The sequence below is a fragment of the Schizophyllum commune genome (assembly GCF_000143185.2).
Source record: "Schizophyllum commune H4-8 unplaced genomic scaffold SCHCOscaffold_6, whole genome shotgun sequence".
In the NCBI taxonomy this organism is placed as follows: domain Eukaryota; kingdom Fungi; phylum Basidiomycota; class Agaricomycetes; order Agaricales; family Schizophyllaceae; genus Schizophyllum; species Schizophyllum commune.
The window spans coordinates 587,119-610,363 of record NW_026089543.1 but is presented as its reverse complement, the minus strand read 5'-3'; the positions used below and the strand labels follow the sequence as shown (position 1 = coordinate 610,363).

At 58.0% G+C, this 23,245-nt stretch overlaps 13 protein-coding genes and 1 non-coding gene across 14 annotated transcripts; 11 read left to right on the top strand and 3 right to left on the bottom strand.

The window, feature by feature from the left end:
- Positions 1-64: 64 nt before the first annotated feature.
- On the top strand, positions 65-1,540 carry SCHCODRAFT_01299153 (uncharacterized protein). Its single transcript, XM_003031852.3, has 2 exons — positions 65-110; positions 157-1,540. Exon 2 carries the CDS (start codon positions 184-186, stop codon positions 1,519-1,521), a length of 1,338 nt encoding a protein of 445 aa, XP_003031898.1. The 5' UTR covers positions 65-110; positions 157-183; the 3' UTR covers positions 1,522-1,540.
- Positions 1,541-1,815: 275 nt separating this feature from the next.
- SCHCODRAFT_02625331 (ClpP/crotonase) lies at positions 1,816-3,350 on the top strand. The gene is made up of 7 exons (XM_003031853.2): positions 1,816-1,966; positions 2,021-2,230; positions 2,284-2,328; positions 2,383-2,424; positions 2,474-2,595; positions 2,652-2,897; positions 3,044-3,350. The coding sequence occupies exons 1-7, from the start codon at positions 1,912-1,914 to the stop codon at positions 3,137-3,139; spliced, it is 816 nt and encodes a 271-aa protein (XP_003031899.1). The 5' UTR covers positions 1,816-1,911; the 3' UTR covers positions 3,140-3,350.
- Positions 3,351-3,366: 16 nt separating this feature from the next.
- Positions 3,367-6,009, top strand: SCHCODRAFT_02577992 (acid protease). Its single transcript, XM_003031854.2, has 4 exons — positions 3,367-3,905; positions 4,012-4,568; positions 4,619-5,072; positions 5,125-6,009. The coding sequence occupies exons 1-4, from the start codon at positions 3,744-3,746 to the stop codon at positions 5,734-5,736; spliced, it is 1,785 nt and encodes a 594-aa protein (XP_003031900.1). The 5' UTR covers positions 3,367-3,743; the 3' UTR covers positions 5,737-6,009.
- A 66-nt stretch (positions 6,010-6,075) lies between these two features.
- SCHCODRAFT_02625323 (FSH1-domain-containing protein) lies at positions 6,076-7,678 on the top strand. Its single transcript, XM_050345291.1, has 8 exons — positions 6,076-6,480; positions 6,534-6,573; positions 6,679-6,872; positions 6,934-6,950; positions 7,006-7,042; positions 7,098-7,159; positions 7,266-7,450; positions 7,519-7,678. Exons 1-8 carry the CDS (start codon positions 6,418-6,420, stop codon positions 7,650-7,652), a joined length of 732 nt encoding a protein of 243 aa, XP_050199938.1. The 5' UTR covers positions 6,076-6,417; the 3' UTR covers positions 7,653-7,678.
- Positions 7,679-7,761: 83 nt separating this feature from the next.
- Positions 7,762-9,770, bottom strand: SCHCODRAFT_02688547 (uncharacterized protein; the record flags this gene model as incomplete). Its single annotated transcript, XM_003032298.3, has 5 exons — positions 9,750-9,770; positions 8,428-9,691; positions 8,239-8,374; positions 7,877-8,179; positions 7,762-7,826 (listed from the first exon to the last, which is right to left on the bottom strand). The coding sequence occupies exons 2-5, from the start codon at positions 9,679-9,681 to the stop codon at positions 7,762-7,764; spliced, it is 1,758 nt and encodes a 585-aa protein (XP_003032344.1). The 5' UTR covers positions 9,682-9,691; positions 9,750-9,770.
- Positions 9,771-10,130: 360 nt separating this feature from the next.
- SCHCODRAFT_t111 lies at positions 10,131-10,216 on the bottom strand. Its single transcript has one exon. It is a non-coding gene; the product is annotated as a tRNA-His (tRNA).
- A 967-nt stretch (positions 10,217-11,183) lies between these two features.
- On the bottom strand, positions 11,184-13,415 carry SCHCODRAFT_02625318 (GMP synthase). The gene is made up of 10 exons (XM_003032299.2): positions 13,323-13,415; positions 13,175-13,274; positions 13,011-13,123; positions 12,819-12,956; positions 12,553-12,768; positions 12,370-12,503; positions 11,893-12,317; positions 11,526-11,835; positions 11,373-11,478; positions 11,184-11,323 (listed from the first exon to the last, which is right to left on the bottom strand). Exons 1-10 carry the CDS (start codon positions 13,377-13,379, stop codon positions 11,306-11,308), a joined length of 1,617 nt encoding a protein of 538 aa, XP_003032345.1. The 5' UTR covers positions 13,380-13,415; the 3' UTR covers positions 11,184-11,305.
- Positions 13,416-13,476: 61 nt separating this feature from the next.
- SCHCODRAFT_02625317 (uncharacterized protein) lies at positions 13,477-15,076 on the top strand. The gene has a single exon (XM_003031856.3). It carries the CDS (start codon positions 13,557-13,559, stop codon positions 15,036-15,038), a length of 1,482 nt encoding a protein of 493 aa, XP_003031902.1. The 5' UTR covers positions 13,477-13,556; the 3' UTR covers positions 15,039-15,076.
- Positions 15,077-16,142: 1,066 nt separating this feature from the next.
- On the top strand, positions 16,143-16,535 carry SCHCODRAFT_01299096 (uncharacterized protein). The gene has a single exon (XM_050341402.1). The coding sequence runs from the start codon at positions 16,246-16,248 to the stop codon at positions 16,486-16,488; it is 243 nt and encodes an 80-aa protein (XP_050199937.1). The 5' UTR covers positions 16,143-16,245; the 3' UTR covers positions 16,489-16,535.
- On the top strand, positions 16,372-17,071 carry SCHCODRAFT_02283314 (uncharacterized protein). Its single transcript, XM_050342269.1, has 2 exons — positions 16,372-16,746; positions 16,799-17,071. Exons 1-2 carry the CDS (start codon positions 16,559-16,561, stop codon positions 16,986-16,988), a joined length of 378 nt encoding a protein of 125 aa, XP_050199936.1. The 5' UTR covers positions 16,372-16,558; the 3' UTR covers positions 16,989-17,071.
- Positions 17,072-18,032, top strand: SCHCODRAFT_02283371 (uncharacterized protein). Its single transcript, XM_050342270.1, has 3 exons — positions 17,072-17,403; positions 17,463-17,984; position 18,032. The coding sequence occupies exons 1-2, from the start codon at positions 17,155-17,157 to the stop codon at positions 17,781-17,783; spliced, it is 570 nt and encodes a 189-aa protein (XP_050199935.1). The 5' UTR covers positions 17,072-17,154; the 3' UTR covers positions 17,784-17,984; position 18,032.
- Positions 17,891-19,454, top strand: SCHCODRAFT_02625307 (uncharacterized protein). Its single transcript, XM_003031857.2, has 6 exons — positions 17,891-17,984; positions 18,032-18,212; positions 18,267-18,310; positions 18,360-18,528; positions 18,590-19,316; positions 19,370-19,454. The coding sequence occupies exons 1-6, from the start codon at positions 17,909-17,911 to the stop codon at positions 19,382-19,384; spliced, it is 1,212 nt and encodes a 403-aa protein (XP_003031903.2). The 5' UTR covers positions 17,891-17,908; the 3' UTR covers positions 19,385-19,454.
- A 1,432-nt stretch (positions 19,455-20,886) lies between these two features.
- Positions 20,887-21,943, top strand: SCHCODRAFT_02625301 (uncharacterized protein). Its single transcript, XM_003031858.2, has 4 exons — positions 20,887-21,147; positions 21,202-21,236; positions 21,286-21,413; positions 21,468-21,943. The coding sequence occupies exons 1-4, from the start codon at positions 20,932-20,934 to the stop codon at positions 21,632-21,634; spliced, it is 546 nt and encodes a 181-aa protein (XP_003031904.2). The 5' UTR covers positions 20,887-20,931; the 3' UTR covers positions 21,635-21,943.
- Positions 21,944-22,118: 175 nt separating this feature from the next.
- On the top strand, positions 22,119-23,153 carry SCHCODRAFT_02625300 (uncharacterized protein). Its single transcript, XM_003031859.2, has 4 exons — positions 22,119-22,359; positions 22,407-22,441; positions 22,493-22,620; positions 22,673-23,153. Exons 1-4 carry the CDS (start codon positions 22,231-22,233, stop codon positions 22,966-22,968), a joined length of 588 nt encoding a protein of 195 aa, XP_003031905.1. The 5' UTR covers positions 22,119-22,230; the 3' UTR covers positions 22,969-23,153.
- The last annotated feature ends 92 nt before the right edge of the window (positions 23,154-23,245 follow it).

The window sequence follows — 23,245 nt, the reverse complement described above, 5'->3', positions numbered from 1 at the left end:
TTCATCAAAAACGATCACGTGAGGGCAAGCCTGTTTCCCAGGGATGCAGCACCTCGGGGTTTATCGTCCTTTAGCAGCGACTAACACCATCCAGGTTCAAACGACTATAAGTGCGCATCTAAAAGCTGCATCATGTGTCGTTCTTACCAGTGTCAGAGCTCTATACACAGCAATTCGCATGCTATGGCTCGAATCGATGACCTGCCTACGGAGATCCTCATCGAAATCCTCCTCGCTGCCCTGCCCACGTACTGGTTCCGCTCACGGCCATTCTCCGAGCGCCTCCACATCAGCCAAGTTTGCAGTCGGTGGCGTGCTATATGCTTGCAAACGCCGCGTATCTGGCGGCGTATCTCGTATACCCAGTACAGGAGCGAAGACGGATGGCGCGACGAGGATGTGGCCGCCCTGCGCGAATATCTTCAGCGATCAGCGGGAGCGACTCTGTCTGTCACAATGGGGAACTACCGGGTCTCAGGCTACGTGGACGCGCTGAGGGGCGGGCTGCCCTGCATCAGCGACTTGTGGTCCGTCGTTTTCGCAGAGTCGCGACGCTGGCGGGTGGCGCGCTTCGTACTCGACGAAGGCGTGCCGATCCCCGTTCCATACGATGAGCCTATCGATATCCCGGAGCTCGAGGAAGCGGGTGTTGTGTGCCCTGTAGACCCCGACCTAGCCTACCCCATCGAGTTCTACGACTTGGCTTTCCGGTGGTTCGCCAACGCCCCCAAGCTTCGTCGCCTCTCCATCGGCGAGCCCTTCTTCGCATCGGTCGTGGAGGTTGTGTGGGAGCGTCTTACCCACCTCAATCTCGGCCTGAGCTCCGAGTCCCTGCAGGAGTATGTCACCGAGATCCTTCCCCGCTGCACCGCTCTCGAACACTTAGAGATTAGCAATGTGTACGTGGACTGGGAAGAGGGCATCCCTGTTGTCGAGATACCCACGCTGCGCGCGCTCGTTCTCCACGACGAGGCCGTGTTCTTGTGCCGCTACCTTCACGTACCCCGGCTCGAGCGACTCGCGGTCAACGTCGATCACCATGGGCCGCAAAAGAACCATCGGGATGCGTTCCTCATGCTTGCTCAGCGGCATCCCTTGGGTGAACTGCGGTACCTATACATCAACGCTCAGCTTCGTATCTGGTCCAATGTGGATGCCATGCTGGAGCATACACCCGGGCTCACTTATCTTCACATAGCAGACAGTTCACGCTGGAGGCCCCCACCGGAGCTGCCTAAAATCTGTGCCATCGGCAGGCTTAGAGCCCTACGGACTCTGTCTCTGCAGCTTGACGTATCCGGGTGGAACAGCTCGGCGGCGGCGACGCAGCTCGCCGCCGAACTTGCGCGGTTGCCAGAGCTGGAGAAGTTTGAGATGTGGAATAAGCGGGACGACCCCGATCATGATACGGCGTTCGATGAGCAATGGCTGAAAGGACTACGGGAGCGTGGAGTAGCAGTGGAGAAGAGATCTTGGTATCCTCATCTACCTGGGGACTCGGGTGTATGGGAGTCGGATTAGGTCTAAAAAGTACCTGTCGTTGCTCGTGTTACCGTTCTTACAATCGTTTAAAGTCGATATGGACCGTGACGCCTACTGTCACAGTTCGGATTTGCCTCGTGTACTGATGACGGTTGCGCCGGCGCAGGCTGGAATTCATCTCCCATTCCTTCCCGCGTCTCATCCACCATGTTCACTCCTCAGTTCGGCGAGCACAAAGTCACATAAATTGTGTACTTACCGACTGCGACCCCATGACCAGCTCGGCGCTTGCGCGTATGTTAGAAATTCACATGTTTGCATCCGGCCCCGGACCCCAAACATGACGGGACCCTTCACTGCCAGCGCGTACCAAAGCGCCCTCACGCCTCTTGTCCTCCTCCTCCACGGTCTCCCCAACTGATACACACCATGGCCTTCCCTCTGAGCCTGCCTGCTAACGCACCCCTGGTCACCCTCACCCGCCGTGCGTGCGCCACCCCGTCTGCTTGATCCCCCCACTTATCCCGCACCGATTTAGCAAAGGAGGCGCTTTGGGTCCTCGAGTTGCATAATGGAGAGGATGCGCGACTGAATGTCGAGCTGATCGACGGTGGTATTAAGCCTGCGCTGGACGCGGTGGAGAAGGACTGGCGCGCGCAGTGGCGCACGCAGAAGACGGACAAGACGAAGGGGAAGGGTGCACTTATCATCGTCGGAAAGAGGGATCAAGACAAGTTCTTTAGCAATGGTGCGTGGACTTAGGTTGTGCTGCTCCGAGCGCGTCTGGCTAATGCTGCACAGGACTGGACCTCGAGCGCGCGCTCGCAAACCCCAACTTCTTCATCCGTGCGATATTCTCTTTCTCTGCTTAACATACCTTCTCAGTCGATCTCATTGCAGACACCTTGCACCCCCTCTTCGTCCGGTTACTCTCCTTCCCCAGTACGTGATCGTCCGCATATCCATCCCCACGTCCGTTCAACTTCGCCAGTTCCCGTCATTGCTGCCATCAACGGCCACTGCTTCGCGGGCGGCTTCATGCTGAGCCTCGCCTGCGATTACCGCGTCATGACCGATGGTCTCAAACGCAACGCATGGATCTGCATGAACGAGGTGCGCACCTCTACCTTCCCATCCTCCTTGCGCTCAGACGGTAAACCATTCCCCAGATTCACTTCGGCGCACCCTGGCCGCACGCCTTCGCTGCCATCTTGCGCGCGAAAGTCGGTGACCCGCACGTCCATCGGCGGGTCGCGCTCGAGGGCCAGCGCTTCACGCCGCAGGAGGCGCTGAAGGCCGGGCTGATCGACCGCATTGCGAACGGCGGGACGACGGCCGACGTGCTCGCCGCCGCCGAGAAGCTTGCGGACGAGGTTGCCCCGTTGGCGAAGTCGGGTGCTTGGGGGTTGATCAAGGTGCGTTGGGTGTCTCACATACGCGGCCCATCTTCCCTTCTCTTCACGTCCTGCTTTGCACGCAGTTGCGGACACCGTATACAAGCCCTTGCCCGAGATCACCGCTCGGAAGACGTGACGCTGACGAAGTGTCGCTATTGTTGCAGGAGGACTTGTACTATGATGCGTTGAAGGAGTCGTCGAAGAGGCCGCAGCCGCCCTCCGTGAAGTCTGCAGACGACCTTGCGAAGGCGCGTTTGTGAAGCTTCCGAGTGCGTGTGCCCGGAAAAGAAGACGAGTAATTGTGCCTGCCGGCCGCCATCTATATTGATTCGCGTCTCTTGGCGGCTATTCTTCGCTCGTAGTGGTTTGGTCTCTCCTGTAAGTCTCGTTATCCTGACCGGCATGTACCATAGTCCTGCTTTATGCCAGTCCGAAGCCAGCTCTACAAGTCCAAACTTGGTGCAAGTTCAACTCCCAATTCTCCGTGACTAGCGCGTGACCGACATTTGATTGGATCCCGAGAGATTGGTCCGCTGCGCAACTGATGAGGAGGTCAACGGTTGCCGAGGACGACCGGACGACCGCACCCCTGGACTGCGTGGCAGGCCGTATATAAAGACGCAGCCTGCCCCGATGGCCCGTTCCCCACCCCGCTACCTTCTTCGTTCCTTTCTTCCCGGTCATTTCGCAGGGCGTACTGCGTACCCCGTTCCTTTCGCCTCTCTTCGTCGCAGGCCGGGTGCCTATCCAGTTCCTCCTTCGCCCTTCGCGTTCGCTGCCCATTCGTAGCTCGCCTGCACACACGCGCATTCACGTTCATTCCTTTTTCAAAGAGTCTCCTCCGTCCCGCACGCTCGAGATATCATGTATTTCACGTCTTCGCTTGCGCTGCTGGCCGGCGCGCTCCTCGCGGCTGATGCAGCCGCCGCGCCCTCGGCATCCGCCCCAGTTGGCGACCGTCGCAGCCCCGGGATGGTGCACATGGGCCTCCGCCAGGTCCCCCCGTCGAACGAGCACCCGCTCATCGTGAGTGTCCATGACAACCTCTGTCGCCGTCGTCCCCCATCTCGATCACATGATCGAGATCCCCCTCCCCTGCTGCCCGATCGCGTCCATGCTGACCCTTCCCCAGCGCATGCAGCAGCACATCAACCGCGGCAGCCGCCGCCTTGCGCACATGACGCGCCGCACGCCGCCCTCTGACGAGGAACTGAGGGAGCGCCTCCAACGCCGCGTGGACACGATCCCGACGTCCATGCTCGCGCGCCGCTACTCGCCCGAGGAGCTCGAGACGCGCTTCAACCGCCACGGGTACAAGCGCGGCGAGGAAGACAAGCGCGAGTACACGTACACCGTTATCGGGAAGCGCGGCGATGCGTCGAGCCGCCCGCACCCCTCGCTCGAGTTCCGCGGGCTCGACCCTGAGGAGCCCGAGCGACGCTTCCCGCCTCAGTCCATTGAGGCGAGGAAGAACCGGGTCGGGTACGCTGGCCGCAAGCAGGGCCGCGACATCGAGGCGAGGCATAGGGGCAATAAGAACAAGCAGGACCCCAACTGCGACAACACCGGTGCTGCTGCTGGGGCTGCGAGCTCTGGGGCGGCTGGTGCTTCTGCCTCTGGGGCGGCTGCCGGCGCTGCGAGCGGTAACGCTACCGCGACGGCGAGCGCTGCTGCTGGGTCTGCTTCTGGGTGAGTAGGACGTATGCCATTGCGAGAGCCGTCGCTGACGGACGTTTCAGTGCCGCCGATGGCGGCCAGCAGGTCGACGGCGTCACCAAGGCCAACACGCCCACGACCGACAACACGCTCGGCCTCGACATCGAGGGCAACGACACCGGCTACCTCTCGACCATCCAGATGGGCACGCCTCCGACGGACTTCGAGATCCTCATGGACTCTGGTTCCGCCGACTTGTGGGTCGGCTCTACCCAGTGCCAGTCCGCTACCTCCGGCGGTGACTGTGGCAAGCATCAGTTCCTCGGCAGCGACACTTCGAGCTCGTTCCAGGCGACGAAGACGCCGTTCCAGGTCACCTACGGTACCGGCGCTGTCGCTGGCGCCATTGTCCAGGATAACATCGCCATGGGCGGTCTGAACCTCGACGCCCACACCTTCGGTGTGGCGACGCAGGAGACCGATGACTTTGCGGACGACAGCGTGCCATTCGACGGTCTCATGGGCCTTGCGCAGTCGGTGAGCACCTGGTCCTGCTTCTATATCAATTCTCGTGCTCATCACACTGTAGACCTTGTCCAACCAGGGTGTCCCTACCCCGCCTGAGGCGCTCGCATCCGCCGGCCTGATCCAGGACGCCATCGTCTCGTACAAGATCCCCCGCCTCGCAGATGGCCTGAACGACGGCCAGGTCACTTTCGGCGGCCTCGACGACACCAAGTTCGACGCCACCACGCTCACCACCGTCGACAACGTCAGCCCCGACGGCTTCTGGGAGGCGGACCTCGACGGCGCGACGATGGACGGCACGGACCTCGGCTTCAAGGGCCGCACCGCGATCCTCGACACCGGCACCACGCTCATGATCGTCCCCGACGACGACGCGCTCGCGATCCACCAGCAGATCGACGGCGCGGCGCAGGACCAGGTCAACGGGTTCCTTGTGCCGTGCAACACGGCGCAGACGCTCTCGCTCGCCTTCGGCGGCACGTCGTTCGACATTGACTCGCGCGACCTCGCGTTCGCGGATCTCGGTGACGGCTCCGGCATGTGCGTGTCTGGTATCCAGGCCGGCACGGTCGGCGGCGCCAACGAGTGGCTGGTCGGCGACACGTTCCTCAAGAACGCCTACTTCAGCACGGACGTCACCAAGAACCAGCTCTCGCTTGCGAAGCTCGTCTAAGGATTGCCAGCTTGTCGGAAGACCTCGACTTACATATACTTCAACTGATTGCGCACATCGTGCTCGCTGTTCTTCGGACGCCTTGGGTTAGGACTGGTAGTTATTTACATGTAACTTAGCGACATTTGGGTTTGGGTGCGGTCCCAGTACCGTACGCCAGTCACTCTGCAAATGATCAGCCAGGCCCGGTCCTGGCTTCCAGCGGAACTTTGCAAGTGTGAGCCAGGAGAGGAACATTCAGCAAAGCGACCACTGCATCTTCGGATACCGTCTTGTTGTCGCCGCTTGCGTACGCGACACGCATGGCATGTGATCGTTCTTGCCGCTGCCGACCATCGGCAGGCTTCAGGCCAGTCTCGACTTCGTCGACCACCATGATTACCACCCTCCACGACTAGCAGGAACCCTCGGAAGCCCGTCCAGGTTCTCGGAGGCATCGCGCACGACCTTTGCTTACCCAGAGGATGTCGCCATCGAGCTTGACTCAAGCAGACTCGAACGTCGGCGCGGATCGACATCGATCACAGCGCGCGAAGTCTCTGCCGTCTATCTCGCATTTGTATATCTGGCAAAAATGACGAGCAACCCGGTTCCACTCCTTGTCCTCAACGACGACGTCGTCGGTTGAACATCTTTTTTCCCCTTCACCATCAACTTCAAGTTCAAGCAAGTTAGCCTGCAATGGCCCGCACCATCCTCGTCCTCCACGGCTACGCGCAGAACGGGCTCATCTTCAGCAAGCGAGTGCGTCCCCATAAGCCTGCTCCGGGACAGAGTAGCAGCTGACGGGCCTCCAGATCGCAGCGTTGAGGAAACAGTGCAAGGGGATCGACTTTGGTGCGTAACGCATTATCTGAGCATTGGACCCAGCTGACCTTTCGTGCGCAGGTGGGTAGCCTTAGAAAATCCCTCGTACTGTCCAAATCCGGAAGCATTTAGCAGTCTTCGCCGACGGCCCCGTTGTCCTCGATCCCACCGATGCATTCGCGCCCACCAAGAACTACGATGGCGTCCGCGATCCCCCTCTCGAGGATCCCATGCAGGACCTGCGCGGGTGGACGGAGCCCTGGAAGGTCGACGGTATCGACAAGTCGCTTGCCGTCCTCCGCGATCTCGTGAAGGGGAAGAAGTTTGACGTGCGTCCTTCCTCCCTCTTGAAGCCTGCATGTATGCGTGCTAATCCGCCATCGCATATAGGGAATCTTCGGGTTCAGGTGCGATTGGGATTCTGCAGTCCACCAACGTTCTCCGCTGACACGACGTTGCAAGCCAGGGAGCTGCCGTCGCGGCGTTGTTCGCAGCTATCGTGAGGCGCGCATACATCTACACCTGATCCCCGGCTGACCGCCTTCCCTTCATAGCTCGAGAAGCCGGAGACGTACCCTGACATCCTAGTCGACGGCAAGCCACCTCATCCGCCATTGTACGTGTCCTCGCACTTCGCCCTAGTCTCCCCCTCCCGCTCGCTCGTGTCGCTCCTCCCCCTCCCCTGTCTCACCACTCGCCCACCCCGCTCACCTCCCCCTCAGTGAATTCTGCCTCGCCGCCAGCGGCTACCGCCTCCAAGACCCGCGCTTTGACGCCGTCTACGGTTCCGGCTTCGCCACGCCCACCCTCCATCTCATCGGCAAGGCGGACAACTTCGTCTCGAGCGAACTCACGCAATCTCTCGTCGATATCTCGACGAACAAGCGCGTGGAGTATCATGACGGGGGTGAGTGCAGATCTTGGCGCTAGATACACTCTGCGTATTGACCATGATGCTCGTCCCTTTTCCTTTAGGTCACTTCGTCCCGTCGAAGACACCTTGGCGCAAGTTCCTCCAGGCCTACCTCACGGACCACACGACCACCGCCGAAGCGCCGAAGGACGAGCCGCCTGCGTCTGGCACGGCAACGCCGACTACTCCGGCTTGAGTAGGCCTGCTGATGTGCGCAGGGCTTAGAGTTAGGATACACATTAGAGTGCTGCCTTAAAGTACTGGGTGTACATGTGCTGTATGCTACATGCTACATCGCAGACGCATCATGATTCGTGAGAAATAGTGCCGCTTGTTTGAGCGCGTCGCTCGTCATATCGAGTCCACGCATCTATGGTCAATCAGGTCAAACACACGCGGTGTCAAAGGTAGTGGTCGTACCCATATACCCATGCGTCAAGGGCATAAAATGGGGCTCTTCACTGCCCGTCGGATAGAAGATGAACTCGTGGGCGTTTGGCCATCCAGGATATTCTATCGTGGCATCGACCCAGAACTGTGTTCGTTCTGGCGCGAACACGGGCGACGCTTGGAAGCCGATTTTCGGGACGCATGAGCGGATATCCAGGGTTATTCGTGCGCTGCGGTTCGGAGTGACCTTGTTCATGATCTCATCGAAACGTTCGAGTACGAGGAAACGGACGATGTGGAAGAGAAAGTGGACGTCACGAGGAGTCATTTTTCCTAGGCAGGTTGTCAGCGAGAAGAGTCGGAAACAAAAGCAGATCGTTGAGTTTCCTCACCCTCATCTTCACTATTATGATTGCAGTGATCGCGATGGTCACCCTCCGTCAAGTGAAGTGCCTGGCAAGAGACAGAGCAATACAGCGCCTGCGAACAAGTACATGCGCGGAGTTGCGCGTCGGCCGGGCTCGAGCACTAGGGGCGTATCAGTCAGGCGTCGCATGCACATTATAGTCCGAGAAGCATACCCTCATATTGGCGCAGTGCTTTGCGCGCTTCCAATCCTTGGCAGCGACACCCCGCAAAGAGTCGTATACCTCCGCGGCGGCAGCGAGCTCAGCGAGCTCTGGATCTGGGTCGTTCTTGAACGCTGCGTTAAGTGGACCACAGAGGACCTTGAGCGGCTTCCTGGACACAATCGCACGGGCTATGCAGCCCAAGATAGGAGTCAACTCCCGCGGGGGAAGTCGCATGTCGAAGGAGAAAAGGTCCAGGAGGCCGTGCTTGACGAAGCAAGCGGTGGCGTGCGGGTCGTTGGTGCAGAACGTGAGTATGAGGTCGTAGATCCTGTGGAAGGACGACGCGCCCCGGGGAGATGGGTTGGTAGGCCATGCACGAATCATCTTCATGAGGCCGACGATCATAATGCTCGGGTATCGGCGGACGGCCAGGGCTGGCCTGCCTGTCAGCTGGCGAAGGAATATGGCCTGCGGGTCCGCCGAGTCCCACAAATTAGCCTCCTGGATGCGTACCGTGCGCAAATATCGACCCGCTGCGCTATAGAGCCGGCGTGGTCGACCATTCGCGGCGGCCAAGAGCACCTGAGATGCAGAACCTCCGCGGTGTCTATGCGCCATATCCAAGACCAAGAGGAGAACCCCGGTGGATCTAAGCACCACATCCCTAAATCCTTTGAGCTTTGCCTGTCCTGATCTCGCTTGAAGGTCTCGTATTCGAGACCCGCGCATATAAATATCCGCGGTGAGCTGGGCAACGTTGTGATTAGGATGAAGAAAGACGTCGATCTGCTCTTCAGAAGCCTGAAGCAGGGTCACGCCATGTAGATTGGTCTGTATTCGCTCCATTGTGATCGTGAGGGTTTTCAGTGTGGCGCTGTCGAGGCTGCTGTAGTCGTATTCGTGGTTGAGGGGGCACATGTAGTAGATCCAGTCGAAGATTTCCGGCCAAATCGCGGTGATATACTCCAGGAGGGCCCGATCTTGGCGAAGATATTCGATTGAACCGCACAAGCCGAAAGAGATTATGTTCCCGACCATTATAGTCCCCTCGGGCATCTTGATGAAGCGATCCACGGGCATATCGTCGGGCGGTGTACGAAAGAACGCGTGAAAAGGGTTCGCGCGAAGCAGGGTATGCGCACGAGTTGAGAGCTGTGCGAACTCCAAAGAATGGCTGTCCGAGTGTTGCAGGTTATTTAGGCGGAAAAGCACGTCGTATAGCGCGGAGATGCTTGCATATTCATCCCTGAGTTCGCTCTGCATGTCAATCCTTCTGAGAATGATATGATTATCTCCACCTCGATAGCCTTGGAGTATAAAACACGCCATACCTCTGACGGTGTACTTTTGGGGATAGACGCAGTGAGGGGCATAACAAAGGGGATCCGGCAGATGCCGAGTCAGATGCAAGAAAATAATCGACACGTGATCGTCGCGTGATTGGCGAGGCATCAACTTGCGCTGAGCCTTCGATTACAGCGCTTCGCGCGCTACCAGCTCTGAAAATGAAAGCACAAAGTGGTTGGGAAAACACCTAACTAGCTAGCGTTAAGAAGTGACCCCGGCGGTGCCAACCACCTCTGCAACCTTACGAGCGTGTGATGGTCAATTTCGCTGCTATGGATTTGATGCAAGGGGAAGCCATTTCTGGCCTTACGGGTTCTGTACTGTTTCGCTTTGCAAAAAGGCTTGACCAAGTCAAAGCCTCGTAATGTCGGTAGCAGGATTCGAACCTGCGGCTCCTCGGTCCACAATTTTACGCCACAACGAGGTGATTTGACCCCTAATCGATACCGACGTAGTTATCGATCGGCACTACACGCCGACTCCGCGCTGCTGCAGACCGCGCAAAACTAGTGCAAAGCACACGCCAAACTATCTGAACTTCTTCGCTATGTAGTGCTGCAAAAAGTACGTCGGTAGTAACATTCAAACTTACGGCTCCTCGGATCACGGCTATATACTTCCATAGATCCTGCTCTAGGCAGGGGGGCAGTATCGCAGCACATGCGAGGGGAATGCAATTCCTTCGACAGTCAGTTCCCTCCCCTCTCGGCGGGGAACCTAAGTAAGCACTGCTGGCCGCTGTCACTCCAGCAACGGAGCGAACGCAGGCTGACCTCCCTCAACAGCCGCGTCGTCGGAAACTAAACCAAAGTATTGAGATGGACAAATGATGTCGTCCTCATCTCTCGTGCATACTCTGACTTCTCGAGCTCCACCTTTTGCCCCGCCGCGAACGAGAACGTCTTAGTAGCGGCACGCACCGTCTGCGCAACCTTTGACACGAGGAATTTCTAGTGACGGCACTCTTTCTATGTCGTAATTCTAGGAGACGTTAACCACTCGTCTTAGTATTACTAGGGACCGCTTGAACTGACATCGAAGCATTCCGACTATCCGTTGTACGCCGCTTCAATCTTGGTCTTGCTGAAGTGATCCACAACAAGTAGCAGAGTGTCGCCGGAGCCAGGTCGAAGAGGCAAGCACCTCAGAAAAAGTCTAGCGTCAGATCGCTATACGAAGATGCTGAAGTAGTCCCTGGGGCCACGCGCACATACGCCGACATAGCACCAGAAAGTACACTCACGAATCCTTCTTCGACGCGGGCTGCCACTTCAGATGGGCGTAGCGCTGGTCAGAGTGAATACAAGGGCGATCACGCAAAGGTCACCCATGCGAAGTCTCTTCATGAGGCGAAGCCATGAAGGAATACTGGCCATCTTCACGTCGTGGAAGACTTCATAGAACATCTGCGGCGAGGAGGCGACAGCAAATCCGGAGTAACCCAGAAAAGGCGGCCAGGAAGGAGCGGCATTCGATAGCAAGGACGTCTAGGGTGTACAACAAACAACAAGCAGCAGAAATACACGCCCTCACGAGGGCTCTACAGCCATTCGACGGTCTGCGCTGAAGTCAGCGGTTACACGGTCCCGAGTTGTAAAATCGCTTACAGCAGGAGGCTTAGAGGAGATATCGTACGTGACACGATTGATCCCCGACACCTCGTTCGTAATTCGCGACGATATCCTCCGGAGCACGTCCGCAGGGAACACAAACCTACATAATCATAAGCACCCCGTCGGTATCGCTCCGCACTCACTCACCAATCCGCGGTCATGAAGTCCTCCGACTGCACCGCGCGCAGCGCGATGACCTGTTCGTACGTCCGGCTGTCGCCCATGACGCCGACCGCCTTGACGGGGAGCAGGACTGCAAACGCCTGCGCGATCTGGTCGTACAAGTTTGCCTTGCGGATCTCCTCGATGTAAATGCTGTCCGCGTGCTGTAGGATCTTGACCTGCTCGCGCGTCACCGGTCCGAGGATGCGGATGGCGAGGCCGGGGCCGGGGAAAGGGTGCCGCTGGACGAGCGGCGCGGGGATAGAGAGCAGGCGGCCCAGCGCGCGCACCTCATCTGGGGGCCCAGTGAGTCACTGCATAAGCGCGGTGGGAATGGAAAAGATATACGCACCCTTGAACAGCTCGCGCAGCGGCTCAATAAGCTTGAGCTTCATGTCCTTCAACAGGCCGCCCACGTTGTGATGGGTCTTAATTGTCGCGCTAGGGCCCTTGAAGCTGATGCTCTCGATCACGTCCGGGTAGAGCGTGCCCTGAAGGAGCCACTCAATCCGGCCCTTAGCGTCCGCACCCTTCTTCTCGTCCTCCTCGGCCTCTGCCTCGATCTTCGCCGCCTCCGCCTCGAAGACGTTGATGAAGGTGTTGCCGATGATCTTGCGCTTCTGCTCAGGGTCCTCCACGCCCTCCAGGCGCGACAGGAAGAGGTCGGACGCGTCGACGACCTTCAGATTGACCCCCAGATCCCGGTTAAGCATCTCGTGCACCTGCTTGCCCTCGTTCAGGCGCAGCACGCCGTTGTCGACCATGATGGCGTGGAATCTGGGAGGACGCACGTCAGTGGGCGCTCGACGTGCTGTGTCTGGGACCCTACCTGTCGCCGATCGCTTCGTGCATGAGTTTCGCGGCAACGGTGCTGTCGACACCTCCGCTAACGGCGCCGATGACGCGTCCCTTGGGGCCACAAATTGAGCGGATGCGGTTGATCTCCTTGCCGATGAATTCCTCCTGTTACTTCATCAGCAAGCTATTGACTAGGATGCAAGGTCGAACGGACCATCGTCCAGTGCGCGCGGCACCCACAGATGTTCTTGATGAAGCGCCCAATCACCTCCCGACCGCGCGGCGAGTGCGTGACCTCCGGGTGGAACTGGATGCCGTAGATGGGCTTGGTGTCGTGTGCGACGGCCGCGTAAGGTGCCGTCTTTGTCGCGCCAATGACATGGAAATTGGGCGGTAGCTCCGAGAGCTGATCACCATGCGACATCCAGACCTGGACTCACATGAGGACCAGTATAGCGGGAATAAGAGACGCGTCTATACCTCAAGCGAGTCCCCAAGACCCTCAAAGAGTGCATCTGCGGCCGAGTTGGATCCGAGCTTCTTAATGTCAACCGACGCGAAGCCGTACTCGCGGTGGTCGCATTTGGAGACCTTGCCCTTCATGTGCCAGGCAATTTCCTATCCCGTAGGGGCGATGAGCGTGGCGGGGTCATGCAGGCGCAATCGACTTACCTGCAGGCCGTAGCAGATGCCCAAGATCGGCACGCCCAAGTCATAGATGGCAGGATCGGCATGCGGCGAGTCCTTGTCGTACACGGAATAGGGCGAGCCGGACAGGATGATACCTCCACGAGCAGTTCAGAGCAGTGTCATCTGGGGTAACGCGTGCGATATACCCTTGGGCTTAAACTTGACGTCCGCAAGCTTCGTGGTGCAGGGAAGCAGCTCGGCGTATACATTGTGCTCGCGGCATCGTCGTGTAATCAAGTGACTGTACTACGGCTGCTAAGCTCGACTTTGGGATAAAGACAGGTGAAGACACACCTGAGAGCCAAAGTCGAGGATCAAGATGGTGTCAAACTGATCATGAACCTCGGCCATTGTTCAGAACAATGGGCGTTTGAATCAAAAGCCGTTTTTGATCGATCGAGGCACGGTGTGACGACAAGTAACGCGGTGACTGCTGTGACTTCTGTTCCTCTCCTCCGCTCGCTTCCACGCCAGTTAGCACCGTTTTCGACGGCGGACTTCGCGCTTGTATCGACAGGCTAGACCACCATGAACTCACCTGACGGCACTATTCCCCCCGTTCACCGCCTCTCGGTCGAATTACTCGAATGCATCTTTCTCCTCCTCTCGCAACCTGTTACGAACATGCTCTCCGCACACGTCTGCCAATATTGGCGCCAGATCACGCTGGGTAGCCCCAGACTATGGGCACGCATATGGGTGGATGGCTATCTAACAGATGGCAGCAGTCATCTTGCGCGCGCCGCTCTAGCGCGCTCGAACCCGCTCCCCGTTCACATACATATTACATCTCGGCGTCTAGTCTCTACTGCAGAGGAAGTGCTACTCTGGGAAGACGTTCTTAGACAGTCGGTGCGCTGGGAACAGGCTCGACTGAGCTTTCCCCTTGTCGTGGCAATGAAGGTGACGGAGCTTAATGCGCCGCTGCTGAGAAAGCTCGACATTGGTGTGATCCCAAAGGAGCCTTGCCTGGATATCGGGCAATCCGACGAGGCAGGCACGGAGGACGACTCGGATGAGGAGGACATCATCGGTCCCGATTTCACAATTCAGGCGCCTCTCCTCACGAATGCAACCATCGCCGGCACCCTCCGCCCTCTTCAAATCACCCTCCCCTACGCCCAGCTCCTCTCCCTCGACCTTCAACTCGGTGCCTACGACGACTCTCTCCACGATCTCATCGACGTTTTCTCGCCCTGCACCTTGCTCACCCACCTCACCGTATCCATGACCGCCTGCAGCGGCACGGACACCGTGCCCTTCACTCTTCCCGCGCTCCAGGTCCTCGACGTTAACAATCAGGCGACCGAGCTCTGCCGTGACCTGACCGCGCCCTCCCTGCACAGAATTGTCTTTCGCATGGAGCACATCGACGTCCAGGACCCCGAGCGGTATCTGAACAAGGAGCTCCTCGCCCTCCTCCGCCTCGCCCGCCGCTGCGGGGACAAGATTACCTCCCTCACACTCCGCGTGGAGACCTTCGAGAGCGGAGAGAGCGGCGACATACTTGATCGAGTCCTGTGCGAGCTGCCGGGCGTCACCGAGCTGGCGACGTGGGAGTACCTTGGGCAGGAGGACGTGTACGGGCACTCGCTGGTCATTGACGGCGTGCTGCTCAGAGCACACGACCCAAGTGCCCCATTGCTACCCAACCTGACGCGGCTGTCGATGCATACGATGCATAGTGACTGGATTCGGCGCGACATGGACGATATAAAGGCGATGGTCGAGTCGCGCAGACGGCCTGTGATCTTAGGAAGGGCCATGCTCCAACACTTCGAGCTCGATCAGCGGACAGACCTCTGGCCAGACGATGGTTGGCAGTACGCATTTTCGTCTTTCGAGGCGTGCGAACGTACTTATGTGGAGGATCATGCTGAGGCTTTCGAGTGGATGGTGGAGATGAGAGAGGCGGGGCTCGATTTACGGTGTAACTTGTTGGATAAGTATTTTGCTTTCAAGTTGCAGCCTCCAATCATCGATGCAAGAATACCGAAGTATGTACGATAGGTAGGTAGATAGAAACGAACTCAGGCGAAGATCCTCCCTATCCATCCTGGTTGACAGCGAGCGGACTTCCACCCGGCGGAACACCCTCGGTAGAATTTCAATCACTAGAATTTCTCTCCCCTCAGACGACATAATGAGGGTTGTGTATCCTACGCGCGCAATGCGCACGCTGGGTCACGCGCGTCACGGTTGAACGTTGAACTTCGACCGTGATTCGGCCAATCGGTCCGGTTGACTAAAACCGCCATCTTTCCCTCAACCGCTCGCTGCGACGCGTTCTGTCTCTCAAAAGGGTTTCCACTCCATCATCTAGATCATATCCTCGTCTATCAGCGCAATAACTCGCGAATATATATGCGGTCGCCTTCACGATACAACTCGTTCCAGCACCCATGACGCTCGCTTCGGCAGTCCCCTCCATCTTGATATCTGATCGGCCTGCCTTGGGTCTTCGGCCTCTCCTCGCTCGACGGGCGTTTGATACGCGACTGGCTCGTGAGAACAGTCAACTGTTCACGCGCGCAAGTTCAACTTTGCACTTGTTTGCATTTCGCCGCCTTGTTCGCCGTTGCTCGCCGGCGGCGAAGGGATTGTGGCCTCCCCATCTCTCCTCGCGTACCATCTCTTGCGTATCTGCCAATACCATCTCTTGTCTGCGTATCTGCCATCTCTCGAGGACACGGTCCCACCTCCCGTATCACAGCACCCCCTCCCATGATCAGGTCGCTGCCACGCTCTAGCGGCGACGATACGAACCGGAGCGAAGATGCTGGCTAATTCGGAAGATGCTTGCGACTACAGAACCATACCGAAGCACTCAACCGATGCAGAGCGCCTCTGCACATTCGGGGAGCTCAGTTGGTAGGGGCCTCAGTTCGTAACAGCGGAAGCACGTCTCCGCCACAGAAATATTCAGGCCGTCTCAAGCAGTCGCTGCAGAACCTCCCAACCGACACAGAATACTGTCGAGCAGCTACAGGACACTCGCGCTGATACGGAAGGACTTCAGCAGATACAGAAGGCGTGCGCTGCCTGCGCCCTGGTTCGCGCTGGCTTATCCTGTGTCTATCACGGCAAGGTTGTGGCCTGCTTCGCGGCGTGCTCGTAAATCGCCTGTCCACCAATCTGCCGCAGAAGCACCTCATCTGAGGTCGCCTAAACGATGAAGGGCGATCGCCTGGGATAACGAAGGCGATCGCTTGGGCGAATGAGAGGATACGGCTTCGCGAAGGGGGTGATCATCGTCTTTGCTTGCTTCATTAACGGCATACAGACAGACATCTTTCGCGATATGAAGGCAACGCTCGCCTCGCTCACGGCATGCTGCAAGGATACAGGGATTGCTAGGGTTCTGCAAGGAGAGCCGACGGGTTGCACAAGAAGTATCAACGAGGTTCTACGAATAGAACAACGAGGCCTGCCAGAAGTACCGGCCTGCTGGGCTTCATAGAAGTCCCAACGGGGATTACAAGGACTACCGACTGGGAGTACGAGAAGTACCGACCTGCTGGGCGCTTATCATGCGCTTCTGCGTGTGGGCTTCTTATGTACATGCCACTGCTCGAGAAGACACGGTCACTGCTCGTGAGAGACATGGACACGCCATAAACGCGACCGTGGAGAAGCAGTACTATACGCGATCGTGGAAACTGGATGCGTTTTCAGGGATGGAAGACGCGTATGCATCTTCGGGGGAGGAAGACCTGCGGTGCGTCTGTTTGCCGTACGCCAGTGCAGGCTGGACTGACGCCGTGCAAAAGGGTGGGAAGACAGTGCAATGTGACCCCTAGGTATCACCGACGAGCACGAGCGCTTCTCAATGCATGCACCGGCAACGCATCGCCAAGGCGGCCTCCTGATGCCCCCCGGGAGAACGTCAGTCTCGAGGGGGAGGTCCCATCGCAGGCTGACGCTCCCGGCATCACAGCTCGAAGCATCCACTGTCGCTAGATCGCGGGACGATTGTTGCGCCAGCGGCGGAGCAGATCCTTGCGACCGTGACTTGGTGGACAGGTGCGAACACTCCATTGTACTCTTACATGGAGACTCCATCGTGCTCCTCCCGATGGCAGATGACGCTTGATTGGGAGGCGCGCGCGATGAATGGCCGTCGACCATGCCACGGGGCGCTTCGGAACAGGTGTATACAGCGGTACACGTCCGTGTCAGAGGTCACGTTCGACGCGCTCTCGTCCTGCACCAGAGCAATGAGCACGCGGGCTGGAGCCAGGGAAGTGACGTGGTGCTGTGCGCGGACTACAGAGGGATCAGGAAGGCGCCGAGGCCTCCTCGCAGGTATTTTGCGATTTTCCCATCGTCGCAGAGGAAATGGACTGCGCGAGCTCTGCGAGTTCAGGCACTTGACGTGTGGCGTGACTAGCATTAAAATTGACGTCCTGACGATCCGGCAGACCCGCAATGAAGGAGCTCGTCGCGGAGGAGTCAGCAAGGATCGTGGTGAAACTGAGACAGGAGAATGCAAGTGTGGCGGCGCGTAAAAATGCGACAATGTCCATGCCGTTATTCCGAGGGAGAAAGCGTGTAGATCGTCGAGAGCATCAACCTTGTAGATGGTGTAAAATATCGCGAAATCTCACGCCGTCTCGACGTCGGGCGGAGGCATACGAGCCGGCCAATGCGGCGCACGTGACGTGTGTATTGTCAACATCTGCCATCACATCAGAAGACGCTTATCCCCTTCCCTGCGGCCGGGCCCCCAACTGCGCGCTTGATTTGGACCCTTGAGCCAGAACGATCCCCATACGCTCACCACCCCTGCTCATATTAATACCCCCCGCCGCACCCCACCAGACCCTCTTCTTCACGTTCCGCTGCGACCCCCGACGCCGTCCCCTTGTCCCCCGCCCGCCATGTCGTCCCTCGGAAGAGAACGCAGGTCCTGGACCGCGCAGGAGGATCAGCTGCTCAGGGAGGCCGTCGAGCTTGGTGCGTCCCCCGAGCGTCGTCGATTGTACCACTCTGACGCTGCTTAGAGGATCCCAATAACTCGAACCCCTCGCGGTGGCATGCTATCTCCAAGCACGTCCCGGGACGCACGAACAAGGACTGCCGGAAGCGCTGGTTTGCAAAGATGGCGACAGACGTCGTGAAAGGTGGTTGGGCACCCGACGAGGACGAGCGTCTGGTGAAGGCAATTGAGAAACACGGGACAAGGTGCGCCCCTTCCAGCTCATTCCTATCCCCTCAGCTGATCGAGCGACGTCGCAGATGGTCCCTTGTCGCCCAAGTCGTCCAGACGCGGAACAGCGATCGTGAGGCCCACCACTTTTCTGGCGTCGGTCGTTCTCACCCTCCCCCTAGAATGCGCCAAGCGGTGGACAGACACCCTGAATCCCGCCATAGATCGCACTACGTGGACGGCGGCGCAGGACGATCTGCTCATCCGCGCTGTCAACGAACACGGCAAGGTCTGGACGAAGATCGTCAAAACGTACTTTCCCGGCCGGACGGGGCTCGCAGCTAAGAACAGGTCCGTACTCAGCGGCGCGTGTACCCTCTCGGCTAGGTCGCTGATTTCTGCATGATGGCAGGTACAACAGCATCACCCGCTTCGTCTCAACCTCAGCGACCCGTCCGCGCCGTGATTCCGCCGCGCCGTACGAACGCCGCAAGAGCGTCTCTTCCGTGACCTCCGCTGGCAATGCGTCCCCGTCCTCAAGCGCCGCACCACTGTCCCCCATCAACCCTGACGCGACCTCTTCGCTCTCTTCCTGTATAGCGCTCAAGCCCGAGCCGTCGTGGTCTGACCAGTTACCCCCGCTTCCCACGCCATCACTCCCCGACCCGTCCATGTGCGCCGCTATGCCCAGATCAGCGCAGTCCTCCGACATCTTCGTTGGCACCAAGTTCGAGGCCATGCGCTGCTTCCCCATGCTTCCGAACGCCGCTAGCGCGTACGAGCAGGCCCTGCAGCGGCAGAACATGGAGCTACAGCGCCGACGGTCTATGCAGGAAAGCATGCTCTCCATGCCCAACGATCTGTCATTAGGCGCGTTCCCGCCGGCCACCAACGCCAGTCTCGACGATCCGTTCTTCACGCATGCTGGCGCTAGTATGCTTGGGAGGGCTTCCATGCCACCCTTCCCACCAGCTGGTCTCCCGCCTTTGGACCCAAGCTACTTCGACACGGCGCCATATTCTGTCCCTGTCAGCGCGCCGCAGCCTACGCTTCCGACAAATCTCAACGCGAATTGGTCTAGACAATGGGACCCATACGCGGCCGAACGGCAATCGCAAGCGCAGACGAATAAGTCGTCGGTCAGTCCTGGCTGCGCTTGCGTGCCTCGAGCGCTGAACTGACCGCTGCACAGAATTACGTATTCTAGCACCGTTGCCGTATGCGGAGAGGGACAAGGCATTGTGCTGACGAGCCCGCCTCTCTCGACATATCCCGGCATTCCTGTTGGTTCTCGCTCTCCTGGTTTAAGTTGGTCTATCGGTGGACTTGCTCAGCGCATCCCATCTCATCTGCTGTCTTAGTTACTCGCACTTCGTTTGTATACTTACGGACTCTATCGCACGGGTTTTCTTGATGATCTCCGCCGGCGTCGCTTGCGCGGTCGTTGATGAACGGAATACAGTACGGCAGACGGCACTGAGGTGAGGTAAGGCCCACCGGCTGTAAGAGCTGTCTGATTCTGGCAACGCTCAATGGCATGTGCTATTGTCCTGCGCAATCCCAGCAACCTGAGAACCGTCCCTCGCTGGGCGCATCCTTCAGCCCTCCGCTCGCAAGTCGTGACCTGGTCACACGGTACGCGCGCCATTTTCCCTCGGGCGATCTCATACAATGGCCATCCTCCCCACACGCGCTCGGCTGACTGTCCAACAAACCGGGGTCATCTCAGGCGGGCGGCGGAGGCTCCTCATTCGCGTGGTGGGCCTCATCATGTTCAGTGTACTGACGCAGCCTATTCAGCGCCTGACGTCCTATATTCTATCCTCGCATCCTCTGACCCATCTTCAGAATACGTCGCCTGATACCAACGGGCGCCCGCTATCCCGTGAGCACCTTGAATAAGCTCTCGGTCTGCATCAGCGGTTAGCCACATGGAATATGAACATGTGGGCGGCGGTAGGTCCTGGTGCTTCTTTTTTGATCCGCCGGCATACTAATTTGCGGCACTTGCCGTCGGTGGTTCTGAACCGCAACTGGCCGGAGTGCATCTTGAACTCAACCACGATGTTGATGAAGACTGGTTGTGAACTGAGTCTTGTTCTGCGACAGGATATGTCTTGACGAATGCAACTCTTATACTGGTGGCTTCATCGTATCTCTGGCTTCGACGTAGCTCCCTGGGCGACTTCTCGCATGGGTTAGGGCATAACCGAACGAGGCTATTCGCTGCTCGTATCCGCACGGGCCCGCTCGCAAACGCGATTGAAGGCGTCTAACAAGGCATTGTCTTCTTCGCCACCGATGTCCGCTGTGATAGCTCAGGAAGGCTGACAGAAGAAGGCGTAACTACGCCTCGAAATCATTGGAACACAGTCCTCGACTATCGATCATCTCAGTGAAGAACGCCCGTGCAGGTTCTTCTGCGATATAAACTCGAGATCGGAGACGAACACAGCTCTTCCTATTTCCTCATCGCTCCCGTTCGGGCGCAAACTCTTCCTCGACCAGGCCAAGTGCAATTCGTATATCGTGCGCATTTGGTCTGTCGACCTCCGAGGTCCATGCACACACTATTGATACGCCACTGCAAATGAAACCATTTTGGCGCCTTCCTTCATGACATAGCTCAGCCAAGATCTCGCTCGCGAAAACCATACGAACATGGGTGCTTCAAAAGGCATCTTAGTAGGCCGCTTGGTGTGATTCCCCTTCCTCCCTGTGAGAGAACGCCGTCCATCTACACTTTCCTCCGTCATGAAGTCTACGCTATTCCTTTTGCTTCTCGCCGTCGTCGCTATTGCGCAGAAGGATACTTCCGGGGACGACGACGAACAGGACGACAACGATGAGACAAGTACCGACGCGGACGACTCGGACACCACCACCCATCACGGCTCCAAGACAGCATCGAGTTCGAAACATACCGAGTCTGCTCAGCCGAACTCACAGAAGTGTATCGTCGGCTGCACGGTGCGTACTTCTAGCATGGTCTTTCTGCCGATCGTCTTGACCACACTTGTGCAGGCCCCTATCGCCAGGCAGTATGGCTGCACGTCCATGTAGGCGTCCTTACAAGACGCACGCTCCGACGCTGACCCATTCTCCCAGCCGTGATTTCCCTTGCGTATGCAATTCAGAGGACTTCATGAGCGATATGGAGAACTGCCTGAAGAAGGAATGCACCGCGGACCAGAGGGACTCGGCGGTAGGCATGATCAAAGGGAACTGTGGCGCATGTACGTTGTCCTCGACTTATTGTGAGCTGTGCACATCGCTGATTGGTCTCTCAGATGCCACGAAGACCAGCATGCTTGCCACGCAAATATCAACACAAGAAGCTGGCTGGGCTAACTACGGCAACGGCGCTTCGCACGTACATCTATCGTTCAACAACCTCATGGGTGCCGGATTGGCAACTGCAGGAGGTTTCTTCGTTGGGGCGATAGCCGTATTATAACTTTCACCCCGTTGCTGTTCACTGCTTCGCTCCTTCGTCTGCTAGAGAATTCCGTCAGCGACCCCTGCCGTTACTTTCCCAGAGTTGATTTCTTTTCGCTCCTCCTCTTTCATTCTTCGCACTCATGTGCTTCTCTGGACTTTTCTTCCGCGGAAGCAACAGTATCTATCGTAGACATTTCTATCTATCCCCTACTTTATTTATCCATTTCTCCAATATTCGTGACACTCGAGACCGGACATCCGAGACCAACAGCCTCGAGAACTTTGTCGATGCCTGCAATGTTGGTGGCCCCAGCGGCATGCTCAACAGCCGAGACCGCGTTCTGCAGCGTGCACGCGGGGAATCATGCCATAAAACTCGATCCTCGATGTCACCCCACCGACGGTTCGTGGCCACGAGCCCATTCAGCGGGCAAGGCGCGGCTCGGTGCTCTCGACCGTCGGGGTCCCGCCTGACCTTCGAGATGACATCCGAGACGGCCACCATTTATATAGGTCCGCGCACTAAAAGCGCGCGTCCTGCGTGCGCTCCTCTGCGACGAATCTCCTGCTTGACCCGTCCCTCCCTGCATTTTGAGATCCTCATTGCGCAAGATGAAGTTCGCGCCCATTGCTCTCCTGGTCTTTGCTACGGCCGCCCTCGCGCAGGACTCTACGTCTGCAGCTACCAGTGCGGCGGCCACGAGCACTGCAGGCATCTCAGCCTGCATCTTGCAATGCTCGGTGCGCACGACATCCCACACCTGAGCGTTCGCTGACACGAGACACAGAGCGACGCCGCGTCGTCGAACGGCTGCTCGTCGATGCGAGTATCCCTGCCCCTAACCCACCCTCCCTCGATCTGACGATCTCATAGCACGGACCTGCAATGCGTGTGCACATCTGCAAGCTTCCAAGATGACGCCAAGTCCTGCTTGCAAGACAACTGCACAGAAGAGGAGCAGCAGACGGCCCTCCAGCTGCAAGCAGCCGAGTGCGCGGCTAGTGCGTGCCATAACCCCTCTACCCCCGAGCGAGATGACTGACCTTGCGCCAGTCGGCGGGACGTCAGAGTCCGGCTCCGCAGCGACATCGACGGGCGCGTCGGCGACCAGCAGCGCGTCGGCGAGTAGCAGCGCATCGAGTGCTAGCGGCACAAGGACCTCGTCAGGATCGGGCGCGACGTCCACTGGCCCATCCTCCACCACGTCCGACGCGGACGCGAGCGCGACCGACTCCAACGCGGCTTCCGGCTTGCACCACGAATTCTTCCTTGTTGGAGGTGTGGTGGCTCCGGTCATCGCCGTAGAGATCGGCGGTCTTATGTTTGGCGCTGCTATGGTCATGTTGTAGAAGTTCTGCTGCTTGGGGGAGTTGCGAAGAATCAGGGAATTCAAGGGTGTATGGATTATGTTACATGGGTTTAAGAGAACACTTTCTGCTTCGTTGAATGCGACGCCAAACAATGATGACTTCTACAATTCCTCGATATAAATACAGAAAATGATGATATCCAAGTCTATGTTGCCGGTCAGCGCTAATCCATGCGGAAAACGGAACGAATCAAACACTCACAATGGCATAAATAATGGCGGCCATCACCCCCGGCGTCTGCGAGCACCGAAGTGAT

Bases quoted from the DNA above. Each gene is read 5' to 3' on its own strand.
- SCHCODRAFT_01299153 (XM_003031852.3), top strand. From the start codon at position 184: ATGGCTCGAATCGATGACCTGCCTACGGAGATCCTCATCGAAATCCTC.
- SCHCODRAFT_02625331 (XM_003031853.2), top strand. From the start codon at position 1,912: ATGGCCTTCCCTCTGAGCCTGCCTGCTAACGCACCCCTGGTCACCCTC. The intron at 1,967-2,020 runs GTGCGTGCGCCA...GCACCGATTTAG, and splicing joins CCTGGTCACCCTCACCCGCC to CAAAGGAGGCGCTTTGGGTC. The intron at 2,231-2,283 runs GTGCGTGGACTT...AATGCTGCACAG, and splicing joins AGACAAGTTCTTTAGCAATG to GACTGGACCTCGAGCGCGCG.
- SCHCODRAFT_02577992 (XM_003031854.2), top strand. From the start codon at position 3,744: ATGTATTTCACGTCTTCGCTTGCGCTGCTGGCCGGCGCGCTCCTCGCG. The intron at 4,569-4,618 runs GTGAGTAGGACG...CGGACGTTTCAG, and splicing joins GCTGCTGGGTCTGCTTCTGG to TGCCGCCGATGGCGGCCAGC. The intron at 5,073-5,124 runs GTGAGCACCTGG...ATCACACTGTAG, and splicing joins TCATGGGCCTTGCGCAGTCG to ACCTTGTCCAACCAGGGTGT.
- SCHCODRAFT_02625323 (XM_050345291.1), top strand. From the start codon at position 6,418: ATGGCCCGCACCATCCTCGTCCTCCACGGCTACGCGCAGAACGGGCTC. The intron at 6,481-6,533 runs GTGCGTCCCCAT...ACGGGCCTCCAG, and splicing joins GGCTCATCTTCAGCAAGCGA to ATCGCAGCGTTGAGGAAACA. The intron at 7,043-7,097 runs GTGAGGCGCGCA...TTCCCTTCATAG, and splicing joins CGGCGTTGTTCGCAGCTATC to CTCGAGAAGCCGGAGACGTA.
- SCHCODRAFT_02625318 (XM_003032299.2), bottom strand. From the start codon at position 13,379: ATGGCCGAGGTTCATGATCAGTTTGACACCATCTTGATCCTCGACTTT. The intron at 13,124-13,174 runs GTATATCGCACG...CTGCTCGTGGAG, and splicing joins CGTCAAGTTTAAGCCCAAGG to GTATCATCCTGTCCGGCTCG. The intron at 12,318-12,369 runs GTAGGGTCCCAG...GCGTCCTCCCAG, and splicing joins CACGAAGCGATCGGCGACAG to ATTCCACGCCATCATGGTCG.
- SCHCODRAFT_02625317 (XM_003031856.3), top strand. From the start codon at position 13,557: ATGAACTCACCTGACGGCACTATTCCCCCCGTTCACCGCCTCTCGGTC.
- SCHCODRAFT_01299096 (XM_050341402.1), top strand. From the start codon at position 16,246: ATGAGAGGATACGGCTTCGCGAAGGGGGTGATCATCGTCTTTGCTTGC.
- SCHCODRAFT_02283314 (XM_050342269.1), top strand. From the start codon at position 16,559: ATGCGCTTCTGCGTGTGGGCTTCTTATGTACATGCCACTGCTCGAGAA. The intron at 16,747-16,798 runs GTGCGTCTGTTT...GCCGTGCAAAAG, and splicing joins TCGGGGGAGGAAGACCTGCG to GGTGGGAAGACAGTGCAATG.
- SCHCODRAFT_02283371 (XM_050342270.1), top strand. From the start codon at position 17,155: ATGCCACGGGGCGCTTCGGAACAGGTGTATACAGCGGTACACGTCCGT. The intron at 17,404-17,462 runs GTGTGGCGTGAC...CCCGCAATGAAG, and splicing joins TGCGAGTTCAGGCACTTGAC to GAGCTCGTCGCGGAGGAGTC.
- SCHCODRAFT_02625307 (XM_003031857.2), top strand. From the start codon at position 17,909: ATGTCGTCCCTCGGAAGAGAACGCAGGTCCTGGACCGCGCAGGAGGAT. The intron at 18,213-18,266 runs GTGCGCCCCTTC...GCGACGTCGCAG, and splicing joins ATTGAGAAACACGGGACAAG to ATGGTCCCTTGTCGCCCAAG. The intron at 18,311-18,359 runs GTGAGGCCCACC...CCCTCCCCCTAG, and splicing joins CCAGACGCGGAACAGCGATC to AATGCGCCAAGCGGTGGACA.
- SCHCODRAFT_02625301 (XM_003031858.2), top strand. From the start codon at position 20,932: ATGAAGTCTACGCTATTCCTTTTGCTTCTCGCCGTCGTCGCTATTGCG. The intron at 21,148-21,201 runs GTGCGTACTTCT...ACACTTGTGCAG, and splicing joins AGTGTATCGTCGGCTGCACG to GCCCCTATCGCCAGGCAGTA. The intron at 21,237-21,285 runs GTAGGCGTCCTT...CCATTCTCCCAG, and splicing joins CAGTATGGCTGCACGTCCAT to CCGTGATTTCCCTTGCGTAT.
- SCHCODRAFT_02625300 (XM_003031859.2), top strand. From the start codon at position 22,231: ATGAAGTTCGCGCCCATTGCTCTCCTGGTCTTTGCTACGGCCGCCCTC. The intron at 22,442-22,492 runs GCGAGTATCCCT...ACGATCTCATAG, and splicing joins TCGAACGGCTGCTCGTCGAT to CACGGACCTGCAATGCGTGT. The intron at 22,621-22,672 runs GTGCGTGCCATA...ACCTTGCGCCAG, and splicing joins AGCAGCCGAGTGCGCGGCTA to TCGGCGGGACGTCAGAGTCC.